The sequence below is a fragment of the Actinia tenebrosa genome, unplaced genomic scaffold (genome assembly GCF_029948245.1).
Source record: "Actinia tenebrosa isolate PJP-AT-01 unplaced genomic scaffold, QUT_ActTen_1.0 PGA_scaffold2__45_contigs__length_23673736, whole genome shotgun sequence".
Lineage (NCBI taxonomy): Eukaryota > Metazoa > Cnidaria > Anthozoa > Actiniaria > Actiniidae > Actinia > Actinia tenebrosa.
This window is the reverse complement of record NW_028292579.1, coordinates 10,598,362-10,610,733: the sequence shown is the minus strand read 5'-3', so window position 1 is coordinate 10,610,733 and position 12,372 is coordinate 10,598,362. Positions and strand designations below refer to the sequence as shown.

Genomic DNA, 12,372 nt, shown 5'->3' with positions numbered 1-12,372 from the left:
ATGGTATCATCGACAAAGTTTCATGTTCTCGCGGTATTTCTTCACCTATCTGTCTCCGGAATTCTTCTTTATCCATCGAGCCGCAGCATTTGCCCTCCTTATGCGCTCAAATTCTTTAATGTTATCCATTTGTTATCCATTTTCTTTTCTCGCCCAATTTCTCTGATCGCTTTGGCAAGCTTCAAGGCTTTTAGCCCCGGTGGTACTTTGCGATCACCATCTGATGGATCGTCCTCATCTGTTCGACTGTCAGCATTTACATTGTAGGGATTCGGTATGACTGCACGTCCAGGCATTGCACCTTTAAAAACCGTTGGAGCAATAGCTCGATAACCTCTTCCACGTCCAGATGACTTGAAGGTTTTTTTTCTTTTCTGACATAAGAAAGATGGATGTTCGCAGGTAGCTCCTCTTCTGGATAATTCTCGATCACTAGCTTTTATTCCATTCCCGGGTGATTTGTTGTTGATTTCAGAATAACTTTGATCACAGGGGGTTGCTTTCAGACGAGAAGACTTGTCAACCTCATTGGGGATTTCAGGATCAACTTTCTTACCATCTGCATCCTCGTTATCTGTGTCAATGTCTATCGATTTAGTTTTATTAGCACCTTTTTCATTTTCTTTTGCATTTGCTATTTCAGGGTTATTGTTCTCATTCGTTTCCGTCTTTCCTGTATGTTCAATTTTAGGATGATCGTCATCATTTCCCAGATTTGCAAAGAAGGAGATTACATCTTGTTGTTGTTGGCTTTCAATTGATTGATCTTGCGTGTTGTATTTGGTAAACACTTTATTATCCTTCTCCTTCTTCTCCTCTTTCTTCTCCACCTTCTCCTTTCCCTCCTCCTTCTCCTCCCCCCGATCTTTCTCCTCCTCGTTTCCTTTCTCTTCTACTCGCTGCTCGTTTTTTTTTTTTGGTTATTAGCGTATTATTTTGTTCTTTGCTCTTTTTTAGCTCTTTTTCAGGCTCTTTTTTGTTGGCTTGGATGCGGTTTTCTCTCAGGTTTCGTGCCTTGACTATATTTGTTTTTGTTTTCTTTGAAACCTTTCACGAAAATTGATTTATCAGCATCTTTACCCGGCGGTATCTTTGATGTTTCATGCTGTCGCAGTATTTCTCCAACTATCACTGTTCCGTTCTTATTTCCTTGCTCCATCCTTCGAGCCGCAGCATCTGCAGCTGCAGCCCTCCTTTTGCGCTCAAATTCTTCAATGTTATTCACTTGATCTGTCCTTCCTGTCGAGCCAAACCTCTGCTGGTTGGTGTTCGTTTTGTATTCTCTTTCTTTTTCTTCTTGAGGAGAAAGATAGAGCGCGTCTTCGTCTTTAAGATTACTTCCAAGGTCTGCGTCTTCCTTCGTCATCACGCTGTAACGATTGTGAAACTCCCTTCGAAATGCATCGTAAGTTGGGGTGTCTATGTTTACAAACCGGATGTCCTTCAGTTGGTTGTCACTTGGTGCTTTGGCGCTGAACATCTCTGCAGCAGCAAATATCATCTCTGCGCAAACGTGTTTTGGTACGCCGTATATACCAGAACTTATTCCGGGAAGGGCAATGGAACTAGAACGGATTTAAATGAATATCGTGAGTAATAAATAGTTGTCAAGATTTTGTTTTTGCGCATTATACCATCAGTTTAGTATTCAATAATATAATTTCGAATGTTTCTTTGACCATGGTGCTTTGATATAGAGGTTATTAGTGAACATTTAACGTCAGAAAAACGGTCGAAAACTAATATTAATTGTTTGTAATTACTGATTAAGCAATGATACTAACCTACAATAACACTGTAAACTAAGCTTTTTATTGATGTCTATAAATCATCGCATAAACGAAATGCACGTGGACAAAACTAATGCAAGATGCAAAGTAGCTGAAGTATGCCAACAGGTGCAAAGAGTATGGAACTTTCGTCCTAAACAATACTTACGAAATTTTGTACTCGCTTGCTTGTGCAAAACTGTTCATACATGCTTCGAAAATATAATGTCGACTACGTTCTTCACCATGAACTCTCCATTGTGGACCAACGGCATGGAAGATACGCTTGTAAGGAAGATTTCCTGGGCCAGTATGTGCAACCCGACCTACTGGAAAACGTCCATGTGTCCTAACTAATGCATCTGATTCCTGTTGGATTTGTCGACCACCTTGCTTTACTATGGCCCCTGCAACCCCCTCCATGATCAAGGCGCTCATTGGTTGAATTAACAATGACATCAACGCGTACGTTAGTAATATCACCTTGATGGACAGACACCACTACTCCATTGTCTAATGTTTTACTCAGAGGTAGCATGGCAGCTCGTGCATAAGTGTCGGGCATCGGCATGTTTGGGATGCCCTTGTCTTTCACATATATAGGGGTAGTTCTGTCATCATTTACTACATAAAACTTTTCCGTTATTTCTGCCATCTTCTTATCGGCGAATTGGAAATCATTTTCTTGGAAATTCTGAAAACGAAAGGTGCATAGATATAATATAGATTGGTTATAGTTAGATGAGGAGGACGTTCCTGTCTACTAACCTATACTATGGATGAACCAATTGTACTATAAATATTGCAAGGCAACGTACTTGGAACTAGAAATTTTTTTGAGAGGCATCCAAATAGATAGTGTAGTCTTTTGTTGTATTTCAACGTCATTTGCAAAAGATAAACCCATTTACATTTATTATAGTACACTCAACAAAATTACTCGACTCTGATTGGTCGAGAGGAGTACAATTATAGCGTTAATTGTACTCCGTAGGAGTACCGAATTAAGTCGCTATGGCAACACGGCCAAACCATGGCAAAACAATTATTTTCTATCATTTCGTACTTAAAAACATATAAATAAAATTTTAAAGCCGTAAGAAGTTAAGACCTAAAGGCTCGTGCAATTACAAGAACTTTCAAAACATTACTCGTGTCTATTAATTTCCAAATTGTACTCGAGATCGTGCGATTTCCTATACAAACCGATGATGTTAAAAACTAGCTTTTCTAGGTGAAAAACAGATTGAAAGTAAATGGACAGTGTTACTGTAAAGTGGTCTAACGTTACTTTGAATGGATCTGTGATATTTAGAATTAAAAATTAAAAATTTTAAAGAGTAAAGCTAAACGACCAAACAATCACTTACAAACAAACACATGGGGTCAGTTAATATCATTTTATAATACACTCAACAAAATTACTTGATACAGATTGGACAAGATGAGTACAATTAATTCCCAAATTGTACTGTATCGAGTTCCAATTAAGTTCTCAATTTTGCTGACTGTTTTGTAAAATAAAGTCGCACACTCTTCTTATCTCGTACAATTCGAATTTTTAGATACTCGTGATGTTTTGAAAGTTTTCTTATTGAACTCGCCTAAAGCTAAAGGCTCGCCCAATTTTGAAAACTTTCAAAGCATCACTCGTACCTATACCATTGTACACGAGATCGTGCGATTTCCTATACAAATAATATCATCGACACGCAATTTACCTTGAGGTCTAAAGAAACACGAGGTAAGGTAGCTGGTTCGTAGCATTCTTCTTCTTTAGTAGGACTGGGGTTATCCTCAACACTGTCACCATGCTTCCATTCATCATCAGCACCCAATTTGTTCATAGTTTCTGTCTCGCCTACAACTTTAGCACGGTGTTCATTTCTACCCAGCAATACTACTCTATGTCAGAAGTTTTATCCACATCTTCTCCGGTACCATACAACATCGATATCCCTTTTTTACTTTTTACATCCTCGTCTTCCTTTAACGAATCCCCTTCTAAAGCTTGTTCAAAATCATCGATGGACATTTCTGCTTCAGCTAAAACTGTTTTTGTTATAGTATTATTTTTGAAAAACTCTTCAATTTGTTCCTTAGCGTTGTCGATCTCTTGTTTAACACCAGTCATTAATAACTTGCTCTCCGTTGGTCCTACTGTAATTTTTAAAAGCATCGACTTTTGAATGGAGTCCTTCAATTCTCTCCATTTCTCAGAGTCCATTAGTTCTTTTTGAACGGTATCCAAAGGAATGCTTTCCTTCGTTGTTGCATCTTTCAGAATGAGGTTCACCGCCTCCTTCAAGTTATTCCGATCTACTGCCGTCACTACAAGATCCCCTTCGGTTAGGTTGCTATCTCGACTAACAACTGCGTAAATCTCATTGTTCTTTAGCATGGTAGAAAGAAATGCCATCCCACTCTTTGAAGCAAGAATGTCAACCATTGATTCATCAAGTCTCAATTCACTTTCTTTCATTGCTGCTAAAACTTGCCAGACTGCTAAGTTACCTTCATTAACTACGTCTTCTTGTCCTCTCATTTGGATTGCATTGTCCCCAGAATTTATCATTATTTCAAGGTCCTTGTATTTTGATTTTAAATCTTCAACAAATCCACACAAACTCATCAACTCCATCTGTGCGTTGGAAAGTTCGATTTTCTGTGCAACTTTGCTTTTTTCCAACATAATTTGTTTCTCTACCTGAGAAACTGAGCTATGTAGCTGCTTCGATAGTGCACATACATGGGTTTTCTTTCCTCTAAACATAATCGAATCTTGCTTTTTACTGAAGTCAAATACATGGAAAATCTGAATTTGAGTTTTCAAAGCAGCGCATTTTTCTGTTACGTCCTCACTCATCTGTTCCCAAATTTCTTGAGAAATGGTTATCTTGTCTGTCACAAACTAATTGATGTAGGCTACAACAGCTTCACAGGACCTCTCCCATGTCTTCTTATCCATTTTAGGTTCAGCCCAAACAAGAACAATCTCCCCTGAACCTTCCTGCCATGTGTACTTCACTTGAGTTTCCTGCAGAAGCTGGTCAAATTCTGTATGGAACAATTCCTTGATAAACGGTATGGTTTGTGGATCGACTTGAACAATTTTTTCCCTCTTTTCACCTCTAGGGTGCTTAAACGATGTTTCACCAAGGAAAGGGTAGTAACACTTGATTTCTAGATGGACACCATCTATCATATGAGCTTGCTTCAATATGGCATCAGTAACTGAAAGTTAACACCATAGAACTTTTAGTCAAAACAAATCAACGAACATAGTAAGACCCTTCCCTTTAAAGCCCCAGACTTTCCCCACTTCCATTAAGGAACACACTTTCCCTAAGTCAAACATAGCACGATGATTATTTTTACCTTTGTGGTCCTCAAAAGAAAGCAACACTCTCCCCTCGTCAATCATATCGATACGTTCCACATCTCCACCTCCATTTCGTTTATTTCTGAAGTAGTACAAAATCGTGTCTTGGGTTGTATTTACAGTAAATCCTGATATTTCAATGGTATCACATACTTTGACTTGCTCTATGTTAAAGAAGCAATCGTCCAAGGAACTTGTTTTGCATATCCTCTGTAGTTCAGGAAAATCTAATAATTGAAGATAATTACTTATTGATGATATGATATTATTTTTATTAAATTGAGGATATGATATTTTATAGGTTGAAGGGGAGGAACCGGAGAGTAGGTTCAAAAAATTCTTCCCCATCTAAAATTCGAGCACTGATATGCGAGAGGTATTCAAAGGAATATACCTAGGGAAAGCCAAAGTGTCGGTCAGAGTGGCGATCGGATCGGGGAGGGACAATGTGCTCGTACAAAGTCTGTTCACTCATGCGCACTAAAGCTCACTCCCTTCACCTCTTGTGGGTTAGCACACAGTGCAAGACAACGATGCCAATAATTATGCAAATATCCAGAGCACTCGACAAAATGCGGCGGAAATGATAGAATTTTGCTCACCTAATGGCTCAGTAAAACGAACCACACGACTGGAATTATCACCGAAAAGTATACTCTCAACTTCTTTTCCGCTCACTACCTCCAGGAACGATACGAGTCCGTCTCTTATTGTCCTATCGCTTATACCCATCACATGGAATCTTTTCTGGTCTTTTGGAAGTTCTTTTGGGATTGGCTTCAGAGTCGTGATAAGGCTAGCGCCATCAAGCTGTAAGCCTTCTTTCTTGACAACTCCTTCGGCATCTGTTAAGTATAATATTATAAAATAGCTCCATGTCTTGTATCGATGGTCTACAGCACAAGCAAAAACATCCAGTTCGTGCTATAGGTATTTGATGATTATAAATATATAATCTTTAATAAAATAAAGCTATTTAAAACAGTTGTTGTGCGGAAAATGCCTAACAAGGTCATTCCATGAAAATGCCGTTGAAAATGCCGTTAATGTAATTACTTTTTCCAATCTGGTTTAGTTGACTTTTTTTCTAAGCGCAGGGTTTCGTAGTGGCAAGGGAAAAGCATCAAACATGAGCATGTCTGTAATAATAATAATAATAATAATAGTTTATTTATCCACATAACGCCTAGGAGCATTTCACATACTCGTTTAAAATGCGCACGTGCACTAATCTATTAAGAAATAACCTAAATTAAAGTGATATAAGATATAATATATATATGTATATATGCAATAAATATAAAATATGAAATGATAAATATCTATTTACAATGGGAAGTTAATAAAGGAAATAAGAAAAGAAAAAAAAATTATATCCAATATATGATAAATAAAAATTTATCTAACGATATATAAAAGGTATGAAGTCTAATTTACGTATGATATTCTTAAAGCTATTTACGTTAACAGCATTTCTCGCATTAGATGGTAAATTGTTCCAAAGATGACTAGCTATGGATACAAAAGAATTAAGACGCCATTTACTGTTAAATGAATATTGCTCAAGTTTAGTACCAGAGCCTCTTAAATTATACTTAACTGTACGAAATTTGAAAAAGTCATTAATATATCTAGGGCCATTCCCTTTGATGCATTTAAAAAGTAAGACTAAAACTTGGAAATATCTCCTATGTTCTACGGTACGCATATTAATTGATTTAAGAATGCTGTCATAAGAATTAGGTTTAGATAGGCCTAATAAAGTTCTAAGAATATAATAATTGGCTTCTTCTAATTTTTTTGAGAGTGACTTAGATATTCCCACCAGCACAGGGCTACAATACTCAAGATGAGGCAAAATAAAAGCCCTATATAATTGAATCATAACATGCGCTGGAACTAAACGTCTTATTCTACGTAAAGCGTTTGTCTTAGCATAAGCCTTATTAAGCTGGACATTTAAATGTTCCTCAAAAGTTAATTTTGAGTCAATGGTAACGCCAAGTATCTTTAAAGAGTCCTTGATTTTCACAGGATTATCACCCAATAGAAGATTGTACTTGTAAGTGTTCGTTCCGATGACGAGAGCTTGAGTCTTTACAGTGTTGATTGACAGATGGTTACTAGTAACCCACTCCTTGATGGAGTTAAGTTCCTTGTTGATAGTATAGTTTAGTACCATAGGAGAGTAGTCAGCATAGTATTCAGTAGTGTCATCAGCATACATACGTAGAGATACTGTAGAGATGAAGTCATTCAAGTAATTAATTGTAATTAATTGTATGCAAATTAGCTTTTAGGGCAAACGTACCTTTTCTGAAAGGTCGTCGAATACACGACTTTCATAACTGGAGAGAAAACCCTTTTAAATCATTGGTCTTGTTGATTTAGATAAGGCGTGTGAGTTTCTACTTAAATCAATAAATCCTTTACAAGATGTGAGCATTTGAAGTTTTGAAAATGCACCAAAACGAGGCCACCAAGGCTTCCAGTGATAAACACATGCAAAACTCTCTATTTTCGTTCTTTCAGTCAAATTGTACAAAATTTTCTGGAAATAGTTTTCGTGAAGTATTTTCTCAGAAAGCATTAATAGTTTCTGGTAAAAAGGCTTCATTTTCTCTATCTGAAAAAACTGAGTAATGAAACTAGTCGTCTATATACCTATTAGTTAACTTTTTATATAAATTTCCCATTTCAAACCATGTGATGTTTATATAATGTTCTCTAAAAAATTGTTCCTTTATCTTTCTGATATTTATTCGTTCATATTCATGCACATATATGAAAACATTTGAAAGAAACATATTTCAGCATGTATAATATCACATGGTTCGGGGTAATTTACATACGAAGCTATTTAGAATACTTGCCTTTATTAGAACAGAATATTATATCAGCGAAACCTTCATCGTAGTTGAACTGAATGTCAGTAATGTCCCCACCACCAGATCGTCGAGTGTTCTCGAAAAAATTCAGAAGTGCATCTTGCGTGGTGTTTGTCAAGAATCCCGTCACTCTTACGAAATATTTTGGTTCTTCGAAGTCTTCCTGATCCTCAAAGCTTGGACTTTCAGCCATTTTAAATTTGAATTTCTCACAAGCCCTGTGATTCACTCGACCTTTTGATCAAGAAAATATTACAATCATAAAAATATATAATTAGTCTTATAAACGAGAATATATAGATACTTATGAAACAAAATCTTAATCCATGACTCATGCCAGAAATATATCCATCGCTAAAATATATACAAGACCAGTCAAGTGCGTCTTGCTTTATCATGTTAAAAATAACTGAGTACGTAAAAATACGATCGGCAGATCGTACTGAACCACTGAAGTAAGTAGGCATCACTTATTTCTAAACTTACTGAAACTATTTTACTTGAGCTTGAAAGATATTCACACTAAATTATGTTGTGTAGTGACGACTCTAATTTCAGGTGTCTTCCCAGAATATTTTGCTGTTTGTGAATAATTCCAAGAACAGATGACTGTCACACAACTCCCTTAATTCAACAAATAACAAGTAACGGCAGTAACTACACCTTTTGCTGTTCATTAACAGAAAATGTACATTCATTTGTGCCAATAGTTGTATCAATAACGTGTAATGTACTTTCATCAACACCACAAGTAACATCATTAGCGCGGATCAACTTTCAATAACGACAATTGAATATGCGTGTACATTCATAGGCATCAATGGACAATCAATAGCGCGTTTGTACATTCATATGCGCGGAATGTATTTTCTTGTGCGCGAAATTCAACTTCAATAACACCAAATGACAAACAATTGCATTTATGGACAATCATTTACCGAAAAGTGAAAATTCATTAGTGCTATTAGCATAATCATTGACAATCTATAACGCGCTTGGACAATCATGAGGGTCAACGTTATATTCTATAGCGTGGTTCGACAAACATTTGCATGATTCGAATAAACAATAAGAGAAATAAAACAATCATTAGCGTTTTTAATTTAATCACTTTAATACACATAAAAAACTCAGGAAACTGCCTCCATAATAGCGGCTGCGTAGGAGAATAGCAATTAGCTCACTTAAAGCAGCAATTAAAGCCGACATCAGCCGTCCAGAGATCCAACAACATACGAACTATTGGGCTGAGGCAAGACGACAAGGGATTGCTCTAGGCCTCTACAGAAAGCAGTTGCTAATGGAAGGGTTCCAGATAAATGTGGCAACCATCACTATCGCTAAATGTGATCAGTGGTTCAGATATATGCAAACGTATTTGCCACGATGTGTAAATGGCGAAGAAATTGAAGGCTAAAATAGTTTTTAAAAAAATCGCTAATGATTGTTTTATTTCTTTTATTGTTCATTCGAATCATGCAAATGTTTGTCGAACCACGCTATAGAATATAACGTTGACCCTCATGATTGTCCAAGCGCGTTATAGATTGTCAATGATCATGCTAATAGCACTAATGAATTTTCACTTTTCGGTAAATGATTGTCCATAAATGCAATTGTTTGTCATTTGGTGTTATTGAAGTTGAATTTCGCGCACAAGAAAATACATTCCGCGCATATGAATGTACAAACGCGCTATTGATTGTCCATTGATGCCTATGAATGTACACGCATATTCAATTGTCGTTATTGAAAGTTGATCCGCGCTAATGATGTTACTTGTGGTGTTGATGAAAGTACATTACACGTTATTGATACAACTATTGGCACAAATGAATGTACATTTTCTCTTAATGAACAGCCAAAGGTGTAAAGCGCAAAGCTAGCCATAATTGTATTCATGGGGAAGGAAGAATTGCCAAAATTCGACTGAAGACTATAGTGGGTCAAGCTATGAATAAGTTAAACAAAATTGTATGGCAACTCAATTCATTAGCTGGGAAGACAGTTCATTATTAGTTTGATTATTCTATTAGTTTGGAAAAAAACGTGATGAAGTCTTCAATAGATCTCTAACATGCGACATCAAAGCAGCTCGATGTGGGGGACAACAAAAAAAAAAAAAAGTGCTGCAAGGAGTATTAACTATGAAATGACTCAGTTTCCGCTATAATTCCAAATTACTGAAGGCTGGATGGACATGTAAGAGTATGTTAACAAATTCGGATGCCATCAGGAACTTGTAATGAAGAGCTCATGGGTTTAGGTGGTTCTGTTGCGGGTGGATGTTACGGAATACTTTACCCCAGTCTTGGGAAATATTTCTCAAGTTAACTGGAGACCTTCAGGGGTAGTATGTTTTTTTAAGACTCTCTCTTCGCAACACATTCAACAAAACCCATTAAAAAAATAGTATAGTAGTAATAAATTATGCGTTCGGTGTGTATATAATGAAGTAGAGAGAATAAGAGAAAAATATCAAATGCCCTTGGCAGGATTCGAACCCACGTCTTCGGTATTCTAGTCCGATGCGTTAACCACTACACTACAAGGACCAACCACGCTGGTAACGCAGCCAGAATATGAAACGTAGGGTATTCGTGAGGATCCCAGAGCGATATTTTTTCTCTATAGGTAAGTTGAACACCGTAAATATGTACGCAAAGAATAGACATAGTATAGTAGTAATAAATTATGCGTTCGGTGTGTATATAATGAAGTAGAGAGAATAAGAGAAAAATATCAAATGCCCTTGGCAGGATTCGAACCCACGAGTCTTCGGTATTCTAGTCCGATGTGTTAACCACTACACTACAAGGACCAACCACGCTGGTAACGCAGCCAGAATATGAAACGTAGGGTATTCGTGAGGATCCCAGAGCGATATTTTTTCTCTATAGGTAAGTTGAACACCGTAAATATGTACGCAAAGAATAGACATAGTATAGTAGTAATAAATTATGCGTTCGGTGTGTATATAATGAAGTAGAGAGAATAAGAGAAAAATATCAAATGCCCTTGGCAGGATTCGAACCCACGTCTTCGGTATTCTAGTCCGATGTGTTAACCACTACACTACAAGGACCAACCACGCTGGTAACGCAGCCAGAATATGAAACGTAGGGTATTCGTGAGGATCCCAGAGCGATATTTTTTCTCTATAGGTAAGTTGAACACCGTAAATATGTACGCAAAGAATAGACATAGTATAGTAGTAATAAATTATGCGTTCGGTGTGTATATAATGAAGTAGAGAGAATAAGAGAAAAATATCAAATGCCCTTGGCAGGATTCGAACCCACGTCTTCGGTATTCTAGTCCGATGTGTTAACCACTACACTACAAGGACCAACCACGCTGGTAACGCAGCCAGAATATGAAATGTAGGGTATTCGTGAGGATCCCAGAGCGATATTTTTTCTCTATAGGTAAGTTGAACACCGTAAATATGTACGCAAAGAATAGACATAGTATAGTAGTAATAAATTATGCGTTCGGTGTGTATATAATGAAGTAGAGAGAATAAGAGAAAAATATCAAATGCCCTTGGCAGGATTCGAACCCACGTCTTCGGTATTCTAGTCCGATGTGTTAACCACTACACTACAAGGACCAACCACGCTGGTAACGCAGCCAGAATATGAAACGTAGGGTATTCGTGAGGATCCCAGAGCGATATTTTTTCTCTATAGGTAAGTTGAACACCGTAAATATGTACGCAAAGAATAGACATAGTATAGTAGTAATAAATTATGCGTTCGGTGTGTATATAATGAAGTAGAGAGAATAAGAGAAAAATATCAAATGCCCTTGGCAGGATTCGAACCCACGTCTTCGGTATTCTAGTCCGATGTGTTAACCACTACACTACAAGGACCAACCACGCTGGTAACGCAGCCAGAATATGAAATGTAGGGTATTCGTGAGGATCCCAGAGCGATATTTTTTCTCTATAGGTAAGTTGAACACCGTAAATATGTACGCAAAGAATAGACATAGTATAGTAGTAATAAATTATGCGTTCGGTGTGTATATAATGAAGTAGAGAGAATAAGAGAAAAATATCAAATGCCCTTGGCAGGATTCGAACCCACGTCTTCGGTATTCTAGTCCGATGTGTTAACCACTACAACTTACCTATAGTTCAACTTACCTATAGAGAAAAAATATCGCTCTGGGATCCTCACGAATACCCTACATTTCATATTCTGGCTGCGTTACCAGCGTGGTTGGTCCTTGTAGTGTAGTGGTTAACACATCGGACTAGAATACCGAAGACGTGGGTTCGAATCCTGCCAAGGGCATTTGATATTTTTCTCTTATTCTCTCTACT

At 37.2% G+C, this 12,372-nt stretch overlaps 2 protein-coding genes across 2 annotated transcripts; both read right to left on the bottom strand.

Annotated features, from left to right (window-relative positions):
* Nucleotides 1–3,937: 3,937 nt before the first annotated feature.
* On the bottom strand, nucleotides 3,938–6,167 carry LOC148909231 (uncharacterized). The gene is made up of 4 exons (XM_089034054.1): nucleotides 6,155–6,167; nucleotides 5,754–5,996; nucleotides 5,148–5,378; nucleotides 3,938–5,003 (listed from the first exon to the last, which is right to left on the bottom strand). Exons 1-4 carry the CDS (start codon nucleotides 6,165–6,167, stop codon nucleotides 4,681–4,683), a joined length of 810 nt encoding a protein of 269 aa, XP_088890180.1. The 3' UTR covers nucleotides 3,938–4,680.
* A 347-nt stretch (nucleotides 6,168–6,514) lies between these two features.
* Nucleotides 6,515–8,619, bottom strand: LOC148909230 (uncharacterized). Its single transcript, XM_089034555.1, has 3 exons — nucleotides 8,526–8,619; nucleotides 8,025–8,273; nucleotides 6,515–7,389 (listed from the first exon to the last, which is right to left on the bottom strand). Exons 2-3 carry the CDS (start codon nucleotides 8,230–8,232, stop codon nucleotides 6,554–6,556), a joined length of 1,044 nt encoding a protein of 347 aa, XP_088890681.1. The 5' UTR covers nucleotides 8,233–8,273; nucleotides 8,526–8,619; the 3' UTR covers nucleotides 6,515–6,553.
* Between the last annotated feature and the right edge of the window lie 3,753 nt (nucleotides 8,620–12,372).